Below are 21,254 nucleotides of genomic sequence, written 5' to 3'. Positions count from 1 at the left end.
CTGTAGCATACCGATTATAAAATTAGCGACCTAGACTGGGTTTTAATGCTTCCATGCCGGCTCCGCGAGGGAGCTGAGGGCAGGGGTGCGGAGCAGCCGCAGCGTGTAGGAAGCCCCTCGCTCGGCCCCTCCGCCCTCCCTGGGTCCCGGCAGCTCCTGAGGGAGCAGCCGTTACCGCCCCAGCCGTTACCGCCGCCGCCCGCTTTGAACTTCCCGCCCGCCCCTCGCTGCCCCTTCGCCGCCGCAGTTTCCGAGGCGCTGCGGCCGCAGGGGCTCCGGGCGGCCGCAGTCCCGCTGCGTCCCCTGTGGGGCTGCCGCCGAGGGCGGCCCCGTCCCCCCGCGCCTCCTTCCCTCCCGGGCCCGCCGCCGGCTCCGGCGCCTCCCCCCCGGCGGCGGAGGCGAATCTGCGGGCCGCGTCCCGCCGCTAGCGCGGTTTGGGCGGTTGTCAGGGAGAAACAAGATGGCGGCGGCGGCGGCGGAGGAGGACACGGAGCTGCGGGACCTGCTGGTGCAGACGCTGGAGAGCAGCGGGGTGCTCAACAAAATCAAGGTGGGAGCAGCGGGCTCCCCCGCCGCCGTGCGGGGGGGGGCTGCGGCCGCACGGGCTGCGGCCGGCTCTCGGCCCTACGGCCCCGCGGTGCCGCCTGCTCCCGCCGCGGAGCTCCCCGGCCGCTCGGCCCGGAGCCGGGTCCGGCCGGGAGGGGAGGCCCGGGGCCGCAGGAGTCTGCCCGGCCGCAGCAGGAGCCGCGAGGAGCCCAGCTCGGGTGGGGAGCTCAGGACCACCGCTGTGGGGAGCCCGGAGCCTGTGCCCTGTCGTGCTCGTGGGTACGGCGTGGGCGCTGGAGCTCTCTGGTTGCTCTCCTGCTGCTGCCAAACCCGCTGGAAATAATCTGCCGCCTAGTTGTGTTGGATGGGGTCTAGAGGGTTTCTCTCCGCTTCATTGATCATAGAATGATTTAGGTTGGAAAAGACTTTCAAGATCGCCCCGTCCAACCATCACCCTACTACCAATGGCACCCGCCAAACCATGTCCCTAAGCGCCAGCCAGGTCCAACCTTTCTTTAAACACCCCCAGGGACGGTGACTCCACCACCTCCCTGGGCAACCCGTTCCCGTGCCTGACTGCTCTTTCTGAGAAAAAGTGGCTCCTCATTTCCAACCTGAACCTCCCCTGGTGCAACTTGAGGCCATTCCTCAAGTTCCATCAGGAACATTTGAACAACTGAAATAGTTGGATGGCAATGAGAGTATTGTTGGGTGTGCGTACTTAGTCCACTGAGTATTTGACTAGTTGTCATACTTTTCAATAAAACATGATTATTAAACTTTTTTTGCTCCTGCATTTCAAATGTATAGTCACAGAACCATAGAATGATTTGGGTTGGAAGGGACCTTAAGGACCACCCAGTTCCAGCCCCCTGCCATGGGCAGGGACACCTCCCACCAGACCTGGTTGCCCAAAGCCCCATCCAGCCTGGCCTTGAACACTTTCAGGGATGGGGCATCCACAGCTTCTCTGGACAGCCTATTCCAGTGCCTCACCACCCTCATGATGAAGAATTTCTTCCTAATATCTAATCTAAACCTCCCCTCTTTTTGTTTAAAGCCACCCATTGTCCTATCGCTATACTCCCTGACAAAGAGTCCCTCCCCAGTTTTCCTGTAGTCTCCCTTTAGGTACTGAAAGGCCTCTTTCTGGTCTCCCCGGAGCCTTCTCTTCTTCTCCAGGCTGAACAACCCAAACTCCCTCAACCTGTCCTCGTAGCCAGCCCTCCGATCATCCTCATGGCCCTCCTCTGGAGTCGTTCTAATACATCCATGTCCTTCTTGTGCTGGGGGTTCCAGAGCTGAACACGGGGCTCCAGGTGGGGTCTCTTAAGAGCAAAGTAGAGGCGGACGGTCACCTCCCTCGACTTGCTAGCTCATGTAACTGTTTCGAGTAGGGAGACTTTTTTTTTTTTCTAGATAGGTACCAAAACAGGCCTGTTGGGCCACCTGTTAAATCTCTTGTATGGTGTTAATCAATAGAAATATAGTGATAATAAAATGCCAGTAACAACTTAAAAAAAAAAAAAAAAGCACAAGCCCATTAAGAAACTACAGCTCACATGCTCAGTATGACCTAATTCCTGCCTTTGTGTAGTATGCATGTTTTTGAACTACTGTTGACAGCTTGAGTTTCATGTCAATATTTTTTTATTGTAGTCTTCACTATTCTCTAATATTAAAAGTGTGTAGTATCCAATATGGTGTACGTTACCCTCCAGGCAAGCTAGCAAATGACTTATAAAAATACAATCTGCCTCCTAGTTGCCAGATTATCTCTCTCTTTAATACTGGGAGTTACTGTTTAGTAATTGGTAGGCTTATGGTTAATGCTGCTCATTCGGGGATTTTTTTTTTCTTTTCTTAATTGTAAACCTTAATTGACACACTAGTTTGTTGGCTGTCTGTTGGTTGATAGTATTAATGACTTAGATAAATTGTTCTGCTGGTACGTGACAAAGAGCGCATTGTCTTCCAGAAGAACTCATGGTGAATGAGTCTCCTTAAATGGTTAGCTTTTAGTTTAGGTTATACTATGCATTTAAAAAAATAAAAAGCCATTTGCCTTTTGTTAAACTGAATTAAAGTTATTCTCTGTGGTATTTCTTTATCTACTATGTATATGCCAGTATATTTTATTATGTTGTAGAACTGAGAGAACATTTATATATTATCAAAGCAGTTGTTTATTTTAATACTTCAGAATGAGCATGGGCCATTTTTTCAAGGTGGATGAGGCTAGAAAGAAAGCTAACTGTAATAAATTTAAGGTCCAGCTGAATTATATATATTAAAGAGAAAGTTATATGACCAAGGTATAGCTGACTTGTTGTGAGGTCCTACAGGTAAAGACAGCTTTGGAAAGGATTAGAATAAAAATGGAGTGATTTCAGTGGGTAGAATGTATCAGGCTGTCAGCGCAATATACATTTAGGAACACATAATGACTGGGTAATTTTTAGCAAAGAACTTACGGTGCCTTTGTTCTCTCATACAACACGATTTTGTAGTGAATTACAATTGATCAGTTTCTTATTTTTGAATTAATTTGGGGGCACATTGGTTAAGATGTAAAATATTTAGCTGAAAAAGAAAAAAAAAACAGTTGTATGACCACTTTTTGAATCTGTTCAGAGCTTGTCTCTTTACATTAGGCTTTAAGCCTTGGAGTGTTTAATGAAGTCATGCTGTGAAAGCTGGGAAACTTGTAAATGTATTTGCCACTTGCAGTGGAGAATTTCCTGCCTTTTCTCTAAGCTGCAGTGTGTGTGTGTATATACACGCGGTGTGTGCATATGTGTGCTGCATATATACATAGCACTTAATGGACTGAATCTGATGAATAAGACTGCTTCCTAATGAATTCTGTAGATATATAATTCAGGATATTTGTATTTCAGTGAAAATAATCACTGATGCTGTAAGCGTGATGCATGCTGTACATATATATACAAATGATCTTGAATGATCAAATGAGTCTTGAAGTGCATGTGATCATTCTTATAGAGAAGTTGTCGTGAAATCACAGAATCATAAATGGTTTGGGTTGGAAGGGACCTTAAAGATCATCCATTTCCATCCCCATTGCCATGGTTAGGGACACCTCTCACTAGGTCATAATCTAAGGAAGAAGAGCCTTTATGCTGCTTATTGTATTGCTTTGTTATTTTGTTTTGGTTTGTATCTTTCAATCTCTTTCCTTCTGGAAAATTAAGTTTATGCCACCTGAGTTTTACAGCATCTTGGGAACTCGCTGTTGCTACAGACATGAGGGGAAAAAAGCAATACAAATGTCATATGTTTGGTAATGCCTTTTTTGCCAGCTGATACTGTTCTTGCTAATTTGGTTCAAACCCTAGACAGTTGAGGTGCTGGCAGATACCGTGTTGTAAGAGAAAATAAAAATACTTTTTTTTTTTTAATGAGCTGTTAACTGCTCATGTGTAGGTCAGTTAAATTGACATATTTGTTTTCTCATCTTTCTTCCATGTATTTTAAAAATACATTCCATGTATTTTAAAAGCATAATACTTTTAAATGTCTTTGAATTATTAAATGTCGAGGTCAGTATGCTGCACACTACCATACACCTGTTTTGTGCCTGTTTTTTAAAAAGCAATTTATATCATAAAATCAAGTCATTTCTTTGACTCAAGGGGAAACTTTTTTTTTTTAACATCTATTTTTTATTTTTAGAGGTTAAATAAAATATGACCATTTATAATGATTTCAGATGAAATGGAATTCAGCTTTTAAATGTCAGGATGGTCCTCTTAACCTTGGGGATGTATTCTGCCTTCAGGAGTATGAGAATGAGGACTGCATGTGACATACAGAGTAAGCACGTGATAAATGTAGCTGCACGTATTTAGGGTTTATGGCTTGTAAGCTTTTACTGCTTCCTCTGTGGTATGGGTTCTCCGTCTTTCTTTTTCCAGCATTCTTCATCTTTTCAGTTACACTGCCAGCAAGTTTATCTGGCTTAGCCAGGGAGGGCTGCTGTGTTGAAGGGTTTGTCACTTAAGCAGACAAAGAACAGTCATGGAAATTACCGGTCCTGCTTAGGGATGAGGACCTCACAGACTTTGCAGCTGGGAAGTGACAGGACAGAGGTAATAAAACTTGCTGTTTCCAGTCTGACACCAGCTTTGGATATGGGCTGCTACAGGCTTTTAGCCTGGGGTGATCACTTCAGACAGCTTGATGTTATGCTTGGTCTACAGAGGCAGATGACACTGTTTCTCCCAAGGTATGTGACAGTTATTTTGGAGTTAGGAAGTGGCGACAGTGAAAGTGAGGCAGGAGGGTGCCCACGTGCTGCTAAATTTCATGTGTGCAAAAGGTTGTTCAAGCCTGTGCATCTGTGGAGTCATTTCACAGCACTGGAGCAGATGGCAGCAACACATCACTGCACTTTGTCTGGAAGATCCATAAACAGTTATCTCAGTTGTAGTGCATTCTTCTGCCATGTGAAATCTTATGCTACAGGTACTCACTGCCCTAAGCAATATTCAGCTGCACCATGTTCTCATGCATGCGTTATTATTAACAATGTTGAATGCAGCCTTGCAGAAGGAGAGTTTTGCACCTCCAGCAGGCTATTTACAGACCTCTGAGGTTAGTTTATTATTTTTTTTAAATTAAAGTATAAAATTAAATAAACATTTTTTTAGCTGTTGGTCAGAACGTAAAATGTAAACTGATTTTGTAAGAATAATATTAAATTTATTAGCTTCTAAGATTATTTGATGATTGGATGCTGTACACCAGCACCTGAAAAAAAATTAATTGCTGTATATGACTGTTGCACACAACTGATAAGCATTTTACTCTTCTGAGAAACCTTTCAAAATTTTTTTTTGCATGACTTTTTCCTTTAGAAAGGTGTCCAAAGAGGTTTACTTTTAAGTTGACTTTCCTTTCCTAATATATATGAAGAAACCTAGGCACTCTTCAAAATGTTCTTAATTTTAATTATGCAAATTGGTCTTCCTTCTTCTTTGCTCTTGACCAAAATGGCATACGGAGTAGCTCAGTCCTTTATATTTGATGCAGTGTAATCTACTGGCTGCTTAAAAATGTCTGAATAAGAGTTGATTAAAGTGGTAAACTACTTAATCAAATGTAATAACTTATGTGTTCGTTTAGTATGTTTAGTGAAAGAAGCAGAGAAACTGTTGTGTTTAAAAGATAGGCAAGACTTGAGCTTAAATATTGAAAGCTTTTTTTAGAAGAATTGTGATCCTTGACATTGCCTCAAAGTCAGGCAAAACCTCAGTACAGAAATATTTGAATGACTGGAATCGTGTTCTTTTCCTTGAGAAATTCTGGTTATTTGAGTGTGATCTGACAAGAAATAATAGGAATTTGTATATTTTAACATTAACTTTTTAAAATGTATTATCATAAGCTATTTGTTTGTCTTTCCTGAAAGAATTGTAAATTAAGGGTAGGTGTTTCAAAGCTGCCTGAAAAAGCTGGATTTCTAACTCTCAGACAAAGGTAACAGGAGGTAATACAGGTAATCTGGAATCTTTTTGAGCACAAAGAAATAACTCAGGAAGTCTTGTATCAAATCCTCCCCCCACATACACACACCCCATTGCTTCTTTGGAAACTTTCTCAAACTTTCTCACCCTCAAGTTACATTGCCTGCAATCTTAAGTGTCTTAATTGCACTGATGTAGATTACAATCAATGCCAAGTTGCTTGAGGAGAAACAAATAGATGTTAAGATACTTGCCAGCTCTTTGCATTCTATTTGCATAGGGAAAACAGTGCTTGTGGAAATGCCATTTTTTTTCTTCTATTTGGCAGGCAGAGTTGCGAGCAGCTGTTTTTTTGGCACTAGAAGAACAAGAGAAAGTGGAGGTAAGAGAATTTTAAAAAGTGTTTTCAGTTCAGCATTCCTGACAGTTCTTAATGTAGTTCTTAATTAGAAATAATAGCTTTAATACTTTGTATTTGTGAAACGTATCAAGAGAAAATTATATATTATTGCATAAGAGCATAAAGAAAACAAAGCAGGGACCGTCAGGGTGTTTCCCAATGTTTAGAAATAGGAATTGTCATATAGACTTTACTGTAAAACTATAGCTTTAAGTAACTGTCTTTGCTGCTTTTATATTGCTTCTGTCTAGTTGATCAGAATAACTTATAGATAGTAAAATCAAGAGATGATAGAATCAACAGAAAGGGAGATTTTGTTACGTTGTATTACATGTGACAGGCGTTATATGGAGTAGTATACACCAAAACACCCACTTGCTGTGATTTTTTAAAATTTTTTAGTAGTACAAGGATATTGTTAATTACCATTTGGTTTTTGCTTTTTGACAGAACAAAACACCTTTGGTAAATGAAAGCTTGAAAAATTTTTTGAGTACAAAAGATGGTAAGTTCTTTGATTACTATGCATCTCAAAATAATAAAACAGCGAACAAAGGATTAAATCTTTTATTAACAATACTATCTTGATGCTGTAAAGTATGTGTTTATTCCTGTGAAATAAATGCATTACTACTCACTTCAGAATAGAATACAATCTAGAATTTTTAATGTTGCTGAAGTTGTATTTTTAACTGAGGTGACTAATGCATTTAAGTTAATATTTCATGTTGAGTTGTGATTTTGCTATCTCAATAAAGCCCTTCTAGACAGTAAGCAATGAAAACAGACTGTAGAGGTACAGTAGTGAACACATATAGGTGAAGTGCAAAATGATGTTTTTAAAGCCACTGAACAGTTAAAAAAATAATCTTTAAGGCTGAGTTTTGTAAGCGATGTCTATTTATGTTCCTGCAGTATTGCTGACTTCAAATAATTCAGATACAACGGCTGAGTTAGAAATTAGGGAATTAGCACACAAATTATGAAGTGGATGTGATGTGAGCTTGTGTGTAGTCAACTGTGGGATGGTAGCTTGTTGAATGTCTAAATGATATTTGTAGAAGTGTTGATTCAACATAGATGTTCATCCTGAAGCCATATACGTGCTATATCTTTGAAGTAAGAATTGTTTCTGTCTGGTGTATTTTTACCTCTCTCATTTACTTTTTAGGTCGCTTGGTGGCAGGTCTTGTTGCAGAATTTCTACGTTTTTTCAATCTTGATTTTACACTGGCTGTTTTTCAGCCTGAATCAAGCACAGTAAGATATACTGTTTTTGCTTGTACGATATGCTGATTGTTTGGAGTGCATGGCAATGAATGCGGAAGTTATGGTAGATTTGTTTAAACCAATAGCTTGTGTTTAGTCTAAGAAATTTTTAATACTTAGTCTACAAAAGGTATACATTGCCATAAAGATAGATTTCCCAGGAAAACATGCCAATATGAATGAATATTGCCTTGCAAAAGTCAATGTTTGACAATATGTAAAGTTTGAGTTAAAAAACTTTTGCGAAACCCTAGAAGAGTATATATGACAGAATACTTCAGCAACGTTTTTTGTCGGTAGTCTCACCATGTCATATTATTAACTTAATATTGTTACATGAAGGTTAAACTAATGTCAGCAATCTACTCTGAGAGAAATTTCACTGAAACAATGGACTTTCACAAAGTGATTGTTTTTAGGTTTTTGATACTGAGATAGTTTTTCTGTTATGTTTGTTTCATTGTCTCTTTGTGATATAAACATTTTTGTAATAAATTTTGGGTTTGAAACAGTTTGGTTTAACTGAAGAATTTCTCTTAACATTTCAAATGCTTGTTTTTATTCTTAATTTCACTTTAAATAGTTAATTTATTTTAAAAAATAAAATCCATTCATTGAATTCTTATTTGAACAGTGATTTTCTTTTTTTGTCATTTGAATTGGATACTGATTTAATTGTTTTAGGGAAAAAATACTGGGGAAATGCACTGAGTACAGTTTAAATCAACTGGTTTTGTAATTAAAAAATAATTTTGCTGTTTCTCAGAAGTCCATGTATCTTTTTAAGGGCTTAACCATATAAAATCCCATACACTCTTGTTCTTTGCCAAATAATCTTTAGCTGTATTTATTATATTAGGACACATCTGTGCCAAGATTCAGATTCATGCTACCAAACAGAAACAGTCGTGCTTTCTCTCATGCTGCTACTTGCTGTTGGGAGGAGTGCTTTGTTTGCAGCATGAAGGCATCTTAAGCTCTTTGAAATGCTTTCTTTTTCCAATAAAAGCATCGTCTTCAGCTGTTGCAATGCATTTCTGAAACTTGGCCAAAGTTAAGCAAGTTGGCCAAGACTTCTGTGTATAATTCTGAAATACTTTACTTTCCTGTATTAGTCCCTGTCTCTGAGCAGTGTATTGCATTGTCTTCTTATCCTCCATGTTTCAGTGTGCTTGGCTGGTGTTTTTGTATCTAAAACAACTTTGGATGGTCAGTCATAAATTCACGTACAGATCAGAAGTAAATGATTTATATAGGCTATTATTACTCTATTCCACATACAACAGGAAGTCTTAAATAATGACTGATTAGTCAGATTATTGCTGTTTTAAATAAGACCAAAAAGCTTTAGGAGTTACTACAAAATATGTGTTGTGTTTTCAGACAGTTATTTCTGTGTTGTGAGTTATTTTATTTTATTTTTTCCCCAGTTAAATGGCCTGGATGGTCGAGAAAACTTAGCTCGAGATCTGGGAATTACAGAAGCGGAAGGTAGTGTGGGTGGTCCCTTGTTGTTGGAGGTTGTTAAAAAATGTCAGCAGAAAAAGATTTCAGGCAGTGGAGACGTAAGTAGTTAAAATGTGTAATTTCTTTTTTTTCTCATAATACTTTATTTTCATTTCAATTTTAAAAAAATGAAATTAAGAGCACTTGGTTAACATTGTATTAAATTGTTTCAAGTCTTTACTGTATGGTTAGTATAACAGGAAAAGCTTCCAACATAGCTTATAGCAGAAACCAATGCTGCAAGATGACTACCACTGTTCTGTTACTTCTAATACCACCTTTTAACTAATATTCTGCAGCAACATACTAGCACAGAGTGAATCTGGAAAAATTATGCAAAGCATTTTGCCACTTTTTTTCTTATTTCTTGTGTGGTTAGATAACATCTTTAGTTAACATCTCTGTTATATATTTTTTATCTTTGTACTTCTAGACTTTTCAGGTCTTATTGAGATAAGAATTGGTTTTGCCAAAGCTTTATAGCTCTTTTTAAGACAAATACATAATTTTAAAATTAAATATATGGAAGTATTGAATTAGCTGATAGCAGTGAGTAATATTTTAATGTAGTATAATAATAAGTTGTTAATTAAATGAATGAAATCCAACCAATATCATTTTATTAGTGTCTGTAGTGATTGTGGTTTGAAAGAAAATCCTGTGTACCCGAGATGCAGTTGGTACATTAACCAAAGCTTAAATTTAGAAGCAGTTGTTGTAGACTTCCTAACACAGCAGCGTAGTGTCACAGCTTGCTTATGATATGATGGTATTAGGCATGAACCAATATATTTTAGTAAGTATTTGTGTGAAACGTTTTAGATTGCTCCAGTTCTAAGTGATAGCCTGTGCTCCACGTCAAAATCATCAGATGGAAGATCAAATACACACCCCATACCGAGTAAGGTAAGATTATTTAAATAGAATGAAAAAGCTACGTAGCATACAGGAGAAGTGGAAGTTAGGACTCATATGGAACTCCAGATACAATTGCATTCACTTAAATGATCAGTGGATTTTTCTCCATTTCTCTCTACTATTAGTATTTTATTTCTGTGCTCAGATGCTAAGGATTTTGTAAATGGAAGAAGTGTTTGGATTAGGTGGCTGAGCAGGTAAAATGCCCGAAAAGAGAATATGCTAGCCAATGTTTTAGACCTTCCTTTAGAGGAAGAAATAATATACGGGTTGTTTCTAAGCAGCAAAAAGAATGGATCCAGGCTTCTTACAGAGTAGGCCCAATATTTTGGCATGCAGCAGCAGCTGAGGTGGTGATCAGAACATTTTAATTTACATGCTCGTTCTGATTCTGATGTGATGAGTTTTCAAGTAGAATATTAGTTCCAACAAGTTGGAATTTATGATTGTGCTTTTTATACTCTATATACGCATGTTCTTTCCCAAGCGAATCATAATCCCATTGAAGTGGGAGACAGACAAATGTGCTCAAAATGCTGTTCATGATATATTCCCAAATCCTCGGTGAAAATAACTTCGCTCAGAAAGAGGCAACAGTTGGTTTCTGTATCGATATCTGGTTTAAAAACAAACAAAAAAACAGCAACAGCTCTTGGTTGGACAAGTTAACCTCTAAGAATAAGTAGTGGATATCTTAATGGGACTACAGTTCTTCAGTTTTCCTGTTTCTCTCACTCCTTGGCAGCAGGATGGAAGAATATTATGCCTGTGCAACATACTTGGGGTAAAAATAATGCAGGAGGAAGAAATTTTAGCAAGTCCCGGCTGTAACAAGATGAAAGTTAGCTGAACAATGTAGGCTTCCTGTTGGAAAATTGAAATTTTCTGGTGGATTTTCAGCAAATCTAAGCTGAATTGGCTCTGGTTGTGACTCAGCAGCCAATAGGTGTCATAGAAGGGATTGTGTAAGAAGAGACCAAGACCACAGCTCCTGGCAGCAGCAAGAATGATATTTGTTTAAGTGCAAGTGTGAAACCACACTCTGATTTATCTTACTAACAACATTAGACTGAAACCCAAAGTAGGCACATTGCTCATTGAACGCTTATTGAACGCATTGCTCAGTCACGCTTAGCTTACCGCTACAATTTGAAAGTAGTTATTTCCCTTTAGCAAAGCTTTGGGATATATGAATTCAAGCAAAGATCAACTGTTGTGCTTCCAGTTTCTCAGATAAGATAGCAGCAGCACACTCCCTCTGGGCCCAAAAGAGAAAAGTGGACGTAACTTCCCTTTTACTCTGGTCAGAGTATCGCTAAACTCTTAATTTTCAGCAATTCCGTGTCTCAGGGACAGGGAATTAGAAAGTTGTAACTACCACTTGCAGGTGTAAGTACTACTTCTTGCTCTGGAAGAACTGAGCTGCTGCCAGCAATTGAACGTGGTTCTGTGACTGAGGTAGTATGATCTTGGTAGGCCTTTTTCAACTTCCATGGCCTACGTTTTCAATTGACTACTTTAGCCTTCTACATCTGTTTATTTATTTGTTTTTAAGCTGGTGTAATTTGCATGAGTTTAATTTATTTTGAAGATGATGGCTTTAATTCAATAGCATTTTTTACAGCGGAATTGCAAAATAACACTAAGAAAGCTTCACTTTCACATTTTAAAAAAAGAATTAAAAACTGGAATTTAAGAAGCAGCATGCATGTAGATTGCCTTTTTTGATGAGTGACATCTTTCAAAATAAGTTGCTCTTATAATAGAGCTCATCTAGATAGAAAAGCTATGCAGAGGGTGGAACAAATTTTTTTAAAGGCAGCAACAGTAAAAAAAAAAAAAAAAAAAGAAAAAACACCACTGTCTAAAGTGGTAGAAACAGCTTTGTTTCTGTTGTATGATTTCTCATGATTGCAGAGGAGTACTAATAAAATTGAAATAACCAATGTCGGTTGGTATACATTATGCAACTGCTTACAGTATTCTAAGAAATAGGTTTGTTTGGGTTTTCTTCAAGAGAAATTACTTTTCCTTTCAGTGAGGTCTGTTTTCTTTATCTTTCAAGGTTGCTGAAAGCACTCAAAGTGATACAAGTGTCTCATCAGGGGAAGCAAGCAAAAGAAGCATTCATTTTCTGCCTAATGAAACAAAACTAGATCCTCAGTTGCAAAACAAAGACTTAAATACCAAAGAAAAAAGTGACCCGGGTATGGATGAAGATGATGAAGAGGGAGATTCTTTTTTTGACGATCCTATACCCAAGCCAGAAAGAACTTACGGCTGGTAAGTGACTTGGACTGTCTACTTGATTTAGGTTTCTGTTGTGCTCAATATTCTTGCAGACCTTCAAGAGCTAGATGATGTTTGATTATTCACACTTAGTAAGTGCAAGTGTTCAGATCTGTTCTGAAGTATTTTGTTTCTGAAATTCAGAGTGTCAAGTGTGATCTCTTGAATGTACCTGAGAGAAAAACCTCTATCATTTTAAGGTGCATCAGTTAAGCTGTATAATGTCCCCAGGCTATTTGGCGGAACGAACACGTGTGAGGTACAGGCGCCAATGTTTCTTCTCGCAGCAGAGCTGCAGTTGTGACCAGCACTGAAGGAGGTGAACAGTGAGAGGGATGGTGTGTTGGATATCTGTACAACTTTGCAAGGAGTACAAAAAACCTGGTGAATGTGTAAACAGTAAGCATAAGTAAAGCTTTCTCACAGCTGAGGGTTTCCTCTTCACACTGCAGCACCTTTTGTGTGCAGATCTGTTTTCAGCGAATTGTTATTCTTCCTGCATATGTCAATTTTGCAGACGTTTATGAAGGGCATTTTTTATTGGTCTTCTGTGGCTGTCTGATTACTGAAAAATACCATTTGAAAGAAGAGCTAGTGATTGAACTGTGCAACTGTTTTGTTATAAAACTGTACAGTTTATCTTTGCATTATCACATCAGAGTTGTGATTCTTTTGGAGCTTAGTTTAGCTAACTATATTGAGAAGTGCTAGAAGATCATTTTATGGTGTTCTTTTGATGTGCTTGAGTAACTGGAGGATTGTTCTAACAATTGGAAGATTGTCCTAGCATGGTAGAGGTTACCAGAAGAGGCTGCAGAAACATTTGCAAGTCCGTTTCACAGTAGCTCTCCTCAAGTTCACTTTTTCCCAGGCTACACTGATAGTGGGCAGAACAGTATAAACCTTTTTGTATTAGTGACAAAGTGGATATTTACCCTTGAAACAGAATCATTTTGGTACATCACAAAGTAGTCATGCTAGGTAAGCTAGGTTTCTTTCCAATAAATGAATGGACTCTTTGAGAAAGATCATTGATAATTCATTTGTAGTTAGAATCATAGAATATCCTGAGCAGAAAGGAACCCCCAAGGATCATAAAGTCCAACGCCCGTCTCCACACAGGACCACCCAAAAATAAGACCAGATGTCTGAGAGCATTGCCCAAACGCTTCTTGAACTCCAATAGGCTCGCTGCCATGCCCACTGCCCTGGGGAGCCTGTCCCAGTGTCCGACCACCCTCTGAGTGCAGAATCTTTTCCTAACACCCAGCCTGACCCTCCCCTGTTGCATCTTTCTGCCATTCCCTTTGGCTGTGGATAGTTGGATGTCTACAAAGAGCAGAATTTCTTTTTTTCAAAAAGCAGTGATTTTTCTGTGGAAAATACTGTGTGTTACAAATAACCCTATGATGGTAGTTCTTTTCTTTTTCTTATTGGAAATAGCAGGATTAAAATTGCATCTTGAGTGCCTTTACGGTTCCATATTCAAGAACATGGTTAAGTAGCTGTTAACCAAAACCTAACCTTTGTAGCATGTGGTTGCATTGACATAAAACAGGTTTAAATGATAATTTGTAATACTAAAAATCTAATAATTGAACTTAGTCTTTAAACTGAACTATTAAAGGAATTCAGTCCTTCAGATATTGAACCAGAGATTTTTACTGAACTAAAAATAAAATAGGAATTACTGCAAATTATTATATTTGCAGGTCATGGTAGAAGTGTGTCTTAGGTTCTTTGTTGATGCAGTGGCCAGGTGGTAGAAGCACAAAAGACTGAACATCTTCTGGGTAATACCCATTTCTAATTGTTTAAGCATTTTCATATCACAGGGCAAATTAACTCTGTGGGTAGACTATCTTTCTTTAGTGCCTACTAAAAAGACCCATACAAGAAAATAACTCTTATTTATTGATTAAAATAGGGATTTTCTTAGTGGAGAAACTTCCTACAGAAAAAATGATTTTCAGATTATGTCTGTAGTAGAGTCACAGTCTACTGAATAACAGATTTTCACTTGCCCTAGGTCTCTGACCTGTTGTTCAAAATTTAAGTGGTAAAATACATGATATTTTGGTCGTCTAGGTATAATGAACAATTTAAATGATATTGTTCATTCTTAATAGGAATACAATCAGAATAAGAGTTCTGGTAATACTAAATGTGAAAATATTGATCTCATTTTTAATAATAGTGTTTCTTTATTCCTTATTTTTAAGAACTATTTGAACTTGGCACTTCGAATATATGAATGGAATGAGTAATAACCAAGTAAACTTTAACTGATGGTGATGAGATCCATCTCGCCATAACTGAGAGGGTTTTCATTCTGTGGACTGATTGCTGTTGGGATTAATAGTTTTATTAGACCTAATATTTTCATTGTAAAACAAGCTGATTTAAATACTGATTTACATTTGAATCTTTCTTCTTTTGGCTGTGTTTATCCATGGGGGTAATAAAAGGCTCCTTGATAGAAAGATATAAATGGTGATGCTGATATAGGTGCAGGAGGCCTGTCTATGATGAAAGAAATCAGGTAGAAGTCTTTGCAAGGAGAAAGTCTCTGTATGCATTTTGCAGCAGTCTGGAATACTTGTTTGTTTGGTTTGTTTTAGGAAAACTGAATCCAATAAAGCAGGAAGTCTAGCATCCCTTTCTGATGCACCGCCTTTGAAAAGTGGGTTAAGTTCCCTGACTGGTGCACCTTTGCTAAAGGAGCCTGATGGTAAGCTTTTGTGTGGTTTTGTGTTTTGATGAATGTAGGAGATATTTCCCATAACACACTGAATGGTCTGTACATTCAGATACAAATACGATGTAAGTTGCCTTTATGTGGCCCCCTCCTGGCTGTAACATGCTTTACAGTCATGCTTATTTCACCGAGTGATGGCATACTGTTTATGTAATGCTCCCCAATGGCAGCATAGTAGAGCAAAATTTATCAGCACTCCTTTTTTGTGTAAAATAGTTTTCAGGAGTATAAAATCCTATGGCTCATTTTTAACTGAAACTACTTTAGTCCTTTCTACTACTGTTATTTGCACAAGTTCTTTGGAGACACTTAAGGGTATTTGTAAAACCTGCTCCTGAATACTGGGATATTGTCTGTGTTTGTTGCTCATGTCTTTAAACGTTAGCACAGTTCAAACCTGAAAATTGAATGCAATATTGTCATGCTATATTATATATATATAAAAATTATATAAGGTTATTATAAAAGACCACTTTCTATAAATGGTTGATGGGTAAGTTTAAGTGGGAACTTATTAGAGTCACAAGCCAAATTTCTGTTATAAATGGATTCGTTTTTTTACAGATTTGAATAGAAATTCCGTTTTGAAAGACCTGCGGTTGGTGAATGCAAAACTGGGATCTTTAGAATTAGGCAAGTAGCAGCAACACAAGCTCTGATATTTCTAACCCTAAGTTCTGGCACAGCTTCTTAGAGGAATCTGAGAAACTGAAATACACATATTGAACTACGATTTTCAGCTTCTGTTATTCTATTGAACACCATTGTGAGACTTGCTGGAATTAGGAGCAAGATCCCATCTGAAGGAATACAGAGAAATGAAAACTTGAGTTTTGTGTGCAAATCAGTTTCACCCATGCAGCAAAAGTTTGATTCATTCCATGCATAGATTTGCTAATATCAAGTGTCTCAGTTTCTAATAAAAGAAGGATTTTACATCTGTTTAAAAAAAAAAAAAAAAAGTAGCCAGACAAGTCTTGCTGTTTTTTCAGTGGCATACTTACTTGCCCTCCACACCTATTGAAAGTTGTCCTGTAGGCTTTAGCAGCAGCAATTAGATGTGATGCAAGAAATATCAATCGTCTCCAAACAGAGCTGCTAAGTGTTTAAATTTTGTCTTCAGCAATGCTGTCAATATTCTGAAAATTCGTGTTTGATTTCAAAACATTATTTCAGTGTGAAAGAGATTGAGATTAATCACAAACATAAACTCAACTTCTCTTCCTAATTTGCATAAGTAGTTTGATGTATTCCCACTATTGCTGGCCATGAAAATGTGTGTCTTGGTGCAGGAACAGATTCTTCTTTTGCATTTTATGAAAAAGAAAACTCGTTTGATTAATACCCTTTAAAAATTCTTTAGGAAATGGAGATGACGATGACTATGCTGATGACTTCAACAGGTAAGAGAAGGATGTTATTGCAGTAGCTTGATATTTCAAACATTGTAAACGTATCCATTGATATATTTACATTATTTCCATAATATTTCAGCCAGTCACGATTGATGGACTCTGCCAGTATCTCTGAACTCCTTTAAATTTCAATTAAAAATAAACCTAAAAGCCAGGTGCTAACTTTAAGATGCTCTCTAACGTTAAGTTGCTTTTTTAATGGAAGTTCTTTTCTTGAACCATGCACTTGGCAATGTTTTAACATTTTGATTAATGATATTAGGGAATTAATAGGGTACATGCTGAATTATTCCAGTATAAAATAAAACATGAATAGTCAGTTATAAATATTTAAGAGCTTCATCCTTCTAATGCAAAGATATTATTGTTGTAAACTGCAGGATTACAGGCTTAAGCCAGTATTTATCTATTTATATGGCTTCATCTAGGTAGAAGGACTCTGATTATTACGTTTTGTTGGTTTTTTTAATAACTTCATATTTAACTTGCTAAGGAGCGAAATCGAAATCAAATGGCAAGTATAAATTATATGAAGGTGAATGTAGTGCTTGGATGTTTTAAAAGGAAGTTTTAATTCTGTTCATGGTTTTCTTTCTAGTACTAGCCATCGCTCTGAGAAAAGTGATATCAGTATTGGCGAAGAAATAGATGAAATTTCTGTTGAAACAGAAGACTTGAATGCCAGTGATAAAGTATGATGCTTTTAATTTTTTTCTTCTTTACACTCTTCTGATCTTGTGTTTTTAATTTTTAATCCCCTGTGAAGGAATGTACTGTTTTATGTTTCAAAGTTATGTGCTGAAGTTGTATCATCTATTATACTCTGTATTTTTATACCTAGTATTCCTATCATGTTAGATACTATACTGACTTAAAAACAAACAAACCAAAAAAAATACAACAACAAAATTGTTCAGTAGCACAACCCACTCTATTTCAAGGCAAGTAAAATGGATTTGAGACTGAGTTAGTATCCAGCATAGGAATGCCTTATCCCTTTATCTCGAGATCTATCTAAGCACCTCCTGAAGGTGTTAAAGTCCCAATGAAAGAGCTTGAGGCCAGGAGGATGGGGTGATGTACGAAGGACTATATGAAATAATGCTTGTTTTTTCTGTGCTTTCTCAGTTTGTGATTTCATTGATTTTTCTAGCTTGAAGACATCACACAAGACCACACCATTTCTCAATTAAGTGATGTTGCAGATTATCTAGAAGATGTGGCATAGACTGGACAGCAAAAATGTTTCATTGTGCTGGACTAGAAGACTGCTGTGGACTGTTAATTTCAGACAATCACTTTTGCTGGAATGTCCACTCCCTATTTGTGCCTTGTTACAAAAAGACTGTAGGTGGAGAGGGCTTTTAAATATTCTTAACCAGAACTAAATGAAACCGTGTTCCCATTTGAGTCTGATATTCGAATTATTTTCTTCATTTGGTTCAGCCAAACCTATTACAACAGGAGTTGGATTTTCCAAGAAGAATGTCCATTGCTGGCAGTGGGCATAATAAAAAACAATGCATCAGAGAACATATGCACAGAGGCATGTGGCTGTATAACAAACTTGCACTGTTATTGTAACAGTCTGATTTTTTTTCTTTTTTTTTTTTTTTTTGTTTTAGAGGTAACCAAAGCAAGAACCTTCAGAGGTAGTGCTTCAAACTTCTGGTAGTTTTAACGCAGTTTTTTCGAGTCAGCATGTCATATATTTATGGTAAATCTAGCCACAATACCTAGTTGCTCCAGACTTACTTGAAACTACAGTTTTTCAGACTTTTCTGAAAGTCAGACCTTTTTTTAAAGGCATATCAAGTAAAGCATATATGAACTCTCAAATCTAAATTTAGTACTAGTCTTAACTCCAAATATTCTTGTTTAAATACGTTTGTCAGACCATTGATGGCTAGACCTAAGCTGTTCTTATGTACAATAATTTCATCAATGTTACTGGTCACTAAATCATGAAAAGTAATTCTGTAAGGATCCACAAATCATTAACTAAATCTTCCTGATTTTTTTTTTGTTTTCTTTTTAATAGTGTGGTAATGATTTGTGGAGCTTTTGTTATTGAGGGCTCTTCCTTTGCTGTAAGCACACTTTCATTCTTGAAAATCCTTGTACGAAAATGAGCGCCAAAAAAGTGAAACCACTAACTGTCTGTTTTTCAGATTCTAACTGCTGTACAGAAGTAAATCCAAAAAGTTAAAAATATGATACCGAAGACATTATTGACACTAAGGTCTAGCTAAGAGCAAATTTCTGTATTTTCATTGTAGTCTTGCAAAACAGGGTCAGTCATGGAAACGTTGACAGTTCCTTAACGATACTATTGTGCATGGCGCTGCTATAATATATAGGTCATGGACATTTAAAATACTGAAACTAGACTTCAAAATGTGCACTTTCTGAACATTGTGGACACATTTGGAAAATATACATGTACATGAATATAAATAACTTAATCATTTTTTTAGACTTTGTAAATTTTTTTTATTTTTTTTCAGGAAAACCATTGGCCTCTCAATGGCCACCTCAGAAGTAGCATGCTGAACTAAAGCCATTGGTTAAGCATGTAGAGCTGCTACTAGTTTTGGATGCTGACTTGGATCTTTCTCGCACTGGGCCAGCAGGCATGGAGCAGTGCTGGAAAGTTAGGCTTGTACAGTACATAAATAATGAGAGGAGGGGGGAAAAGCGTGCCTTTTATTTATGTGCACCCCAAAATAAGCCAGCAAAAAGCATCAGAATATTTATTCACCATGTTAACTTCTAACTTTGTGCCATGCTGTAGCAGCAGAGGAGAATTTTTTTTAACCCCAGAAAATCAATGTGCCATAGACTCATAGACTTCAAATAGCAGCGATTTTGTAAAAAATGGTACACCCTGTGTAAAATTTACTTAAACTTTGGGGGAACCTGTGCCTCAAGATACTACATGTAAAAAGGTCATTTCTGTTTGATCTTTTTTTAAGGAGAGTAACAGCATGTCTGAAGGATGTAAAATTCCACTCAAACACTTGGGAACAATTGATTTCTGGGATTCGTTTTTAAGGTATATGAAATAATGTAGAGACAGTGCTATTTGTGTTTTTACATGTCTTGGGAAAACATGATACTGTTACCTGTTAGCTGTAGGATATCTAGCAGTTTGTCATACCAAAAGAAGCTAAAATTTTATTAAATGATTTCTAATTGCATTTGAAGATGTGGCCTTTAAATAACTAATTAATATTTTAAATGTTAACATGACTTTTGTTAACATCAGTGTGTTGTTCTCTTACCTTGGGAGCTAATTGGAGACCTTGCACTTTGGCTCTCAATTAGGAAATGCCAAAAGGTGGTAAGTCTCTGTGCTGTTCCTCCTGTGGGATTTTACTGAATTGTGTATAATACTTCAAGTTGCAAAATAAAGCTGTTGTGCTGGCTAAGTTGTATTTTTGAGACTTCTTGAATCAAAAATATTAATGTTTAGGAAATTTGGGAAGCCCTGTGGTTTTGGATGTTATCTGGAAGATTTTTTCTTCTTCTCAGAGTCAGTGTAGACTGCAGTTGAGAATGTGTGTATGCTTGGGTTTCTTTTAAGCCCAAACTATCCTGCAAATTCCTCATGGTGATTCATAAAGTCGGATTAAAGCCAGACTGAATAGGGTTATTCGGTATCAGTCTGAGTTGTCAGATGGTTTATGATTCAGCGGGGGGGGGGGGGGGGGGGGGGGCAAAAAATACAATCTTGATCAACAACGTTTCATTTTCTTTACCATTATTAGTTCAACTGAGTTTCTTAATAATGACTGACAAATTACGTCTGTTCAGAAGCATGCACTGTGAAACACTCATACATTGTAATTTCTGTAACTAATCCTAGGATTTCCAGGAGTAAAAAAACTCAGGCCTAAGCTATAGTTGACAGTCCCATATTGTTTATATGACTGTGCTGTTGCTGACAGCATAGAAAAAAAAAAACAAAAAAAAACAACTATGTCTGCTATGCCTGTCTCAGTTTTTTGCAGTGAAGTTTATGTGTTCCACTTCATTTTTTTATTATTATTTTTAAGCAAATGAGAAACTGCAGTGCATCTGATCAAATATTTCCTCATAAATGACTGTTTCCCCTTTCTTAGCTGTGGGCTGTTTTGGCAATATAGTCCTTATTCAGGCTATATATCTAGCTGTTCAGAAAACTGACAATACTTCTGTTACTGACGGGTGAATTGGGTGCTAATGATAAATGAGGTTTTTCTTCTTTGTTTGCATTTTAGGAAAACCCAGCCTTCTTTCCAGGAAATAATGCATTCTTGGATGACTTGGTTTGGTTATAGATAAGAGCTAACTTAAACTTCTGTTTTTAGCATTGCCTGGGCTGCAGGAATTGAATCTCAGCTACAGAGCTTGCTTGATGACTACAGAGCTTACTGTTCATTTCAGAAATGCCAAATGCATTTTTTTTAATATATTTTTTTTGATAGGTCTTTTTGGTTTGGTGTTTTTGTAAGCTAAGGCCAAATAGGAATTGTATCGCACGAGGTGCAGTTTTGGTAGACTTGGGATTTCATTCATCCTAAAGCAAAATCCTCTACAGACCAGTTGTAATGGCATATTGCAAAACATAACTTGCAACATGACTGTATTGATTTCTACCCAAAAAAAAAAAAAAAAAGGAA

General features: G+C 37.5%; 1 protein-coding gene across 1 annotated transcript; it reads left to right on the top strand.

Annotated features, from left to right (window-relative positions):
• The first annotated feature begins 237 nt into the window (after positions 1-237).
• CEP43 (centrosomal protein 43) lies at positions 238-20,021 on the top strand. Its single transcript, XM_048067873.2, has 12 exons — positions 238-550; positions 6,364-6,417; positions 6,886-6,940; positions 7,607-7,695; positions 9,135-9,269; positions 10,033-10,116; positions 12,194-12,411; positions 15,039-15,148; positions 15,740-15,808; positions 16,539-16,578; positions 17,189-17,282; positions 17,744-20,021. Exons 1-12 carry the CDS (start codon positions 461-463, stop codon positions 17,816-17,818), a joined length of 1,113 nt encoding a protein of 370 aa, XP_047923830.2. The 5' UTR covers positions 238-460; the 3' UTR covers positions 17,819-20,021.
• The last annotated feature ends 1,233 nt before the right edge of the window (positions 20,022-21,254 follow it).

The sequence above is a fragment of the Anser cygnoides genome, chromosome 3, assembly GCF_040182565.1.
Source record: "Anser cygnoides isolate HZ-2024a breed goose chromosome 3, Taihu_goose_T2T_genome, whole genome shotgun sequence".
NCBI lineage: Eukaryota > Metazoa > Chordata > Aves > Anseriformes > Anatidae > Anser > Anser cygnoides.
The sequence above is the reverse complement of the archived record's forward strand: the minus strand, read 5'-3'. Positions and strand labels throughout refer to the sequence as shown.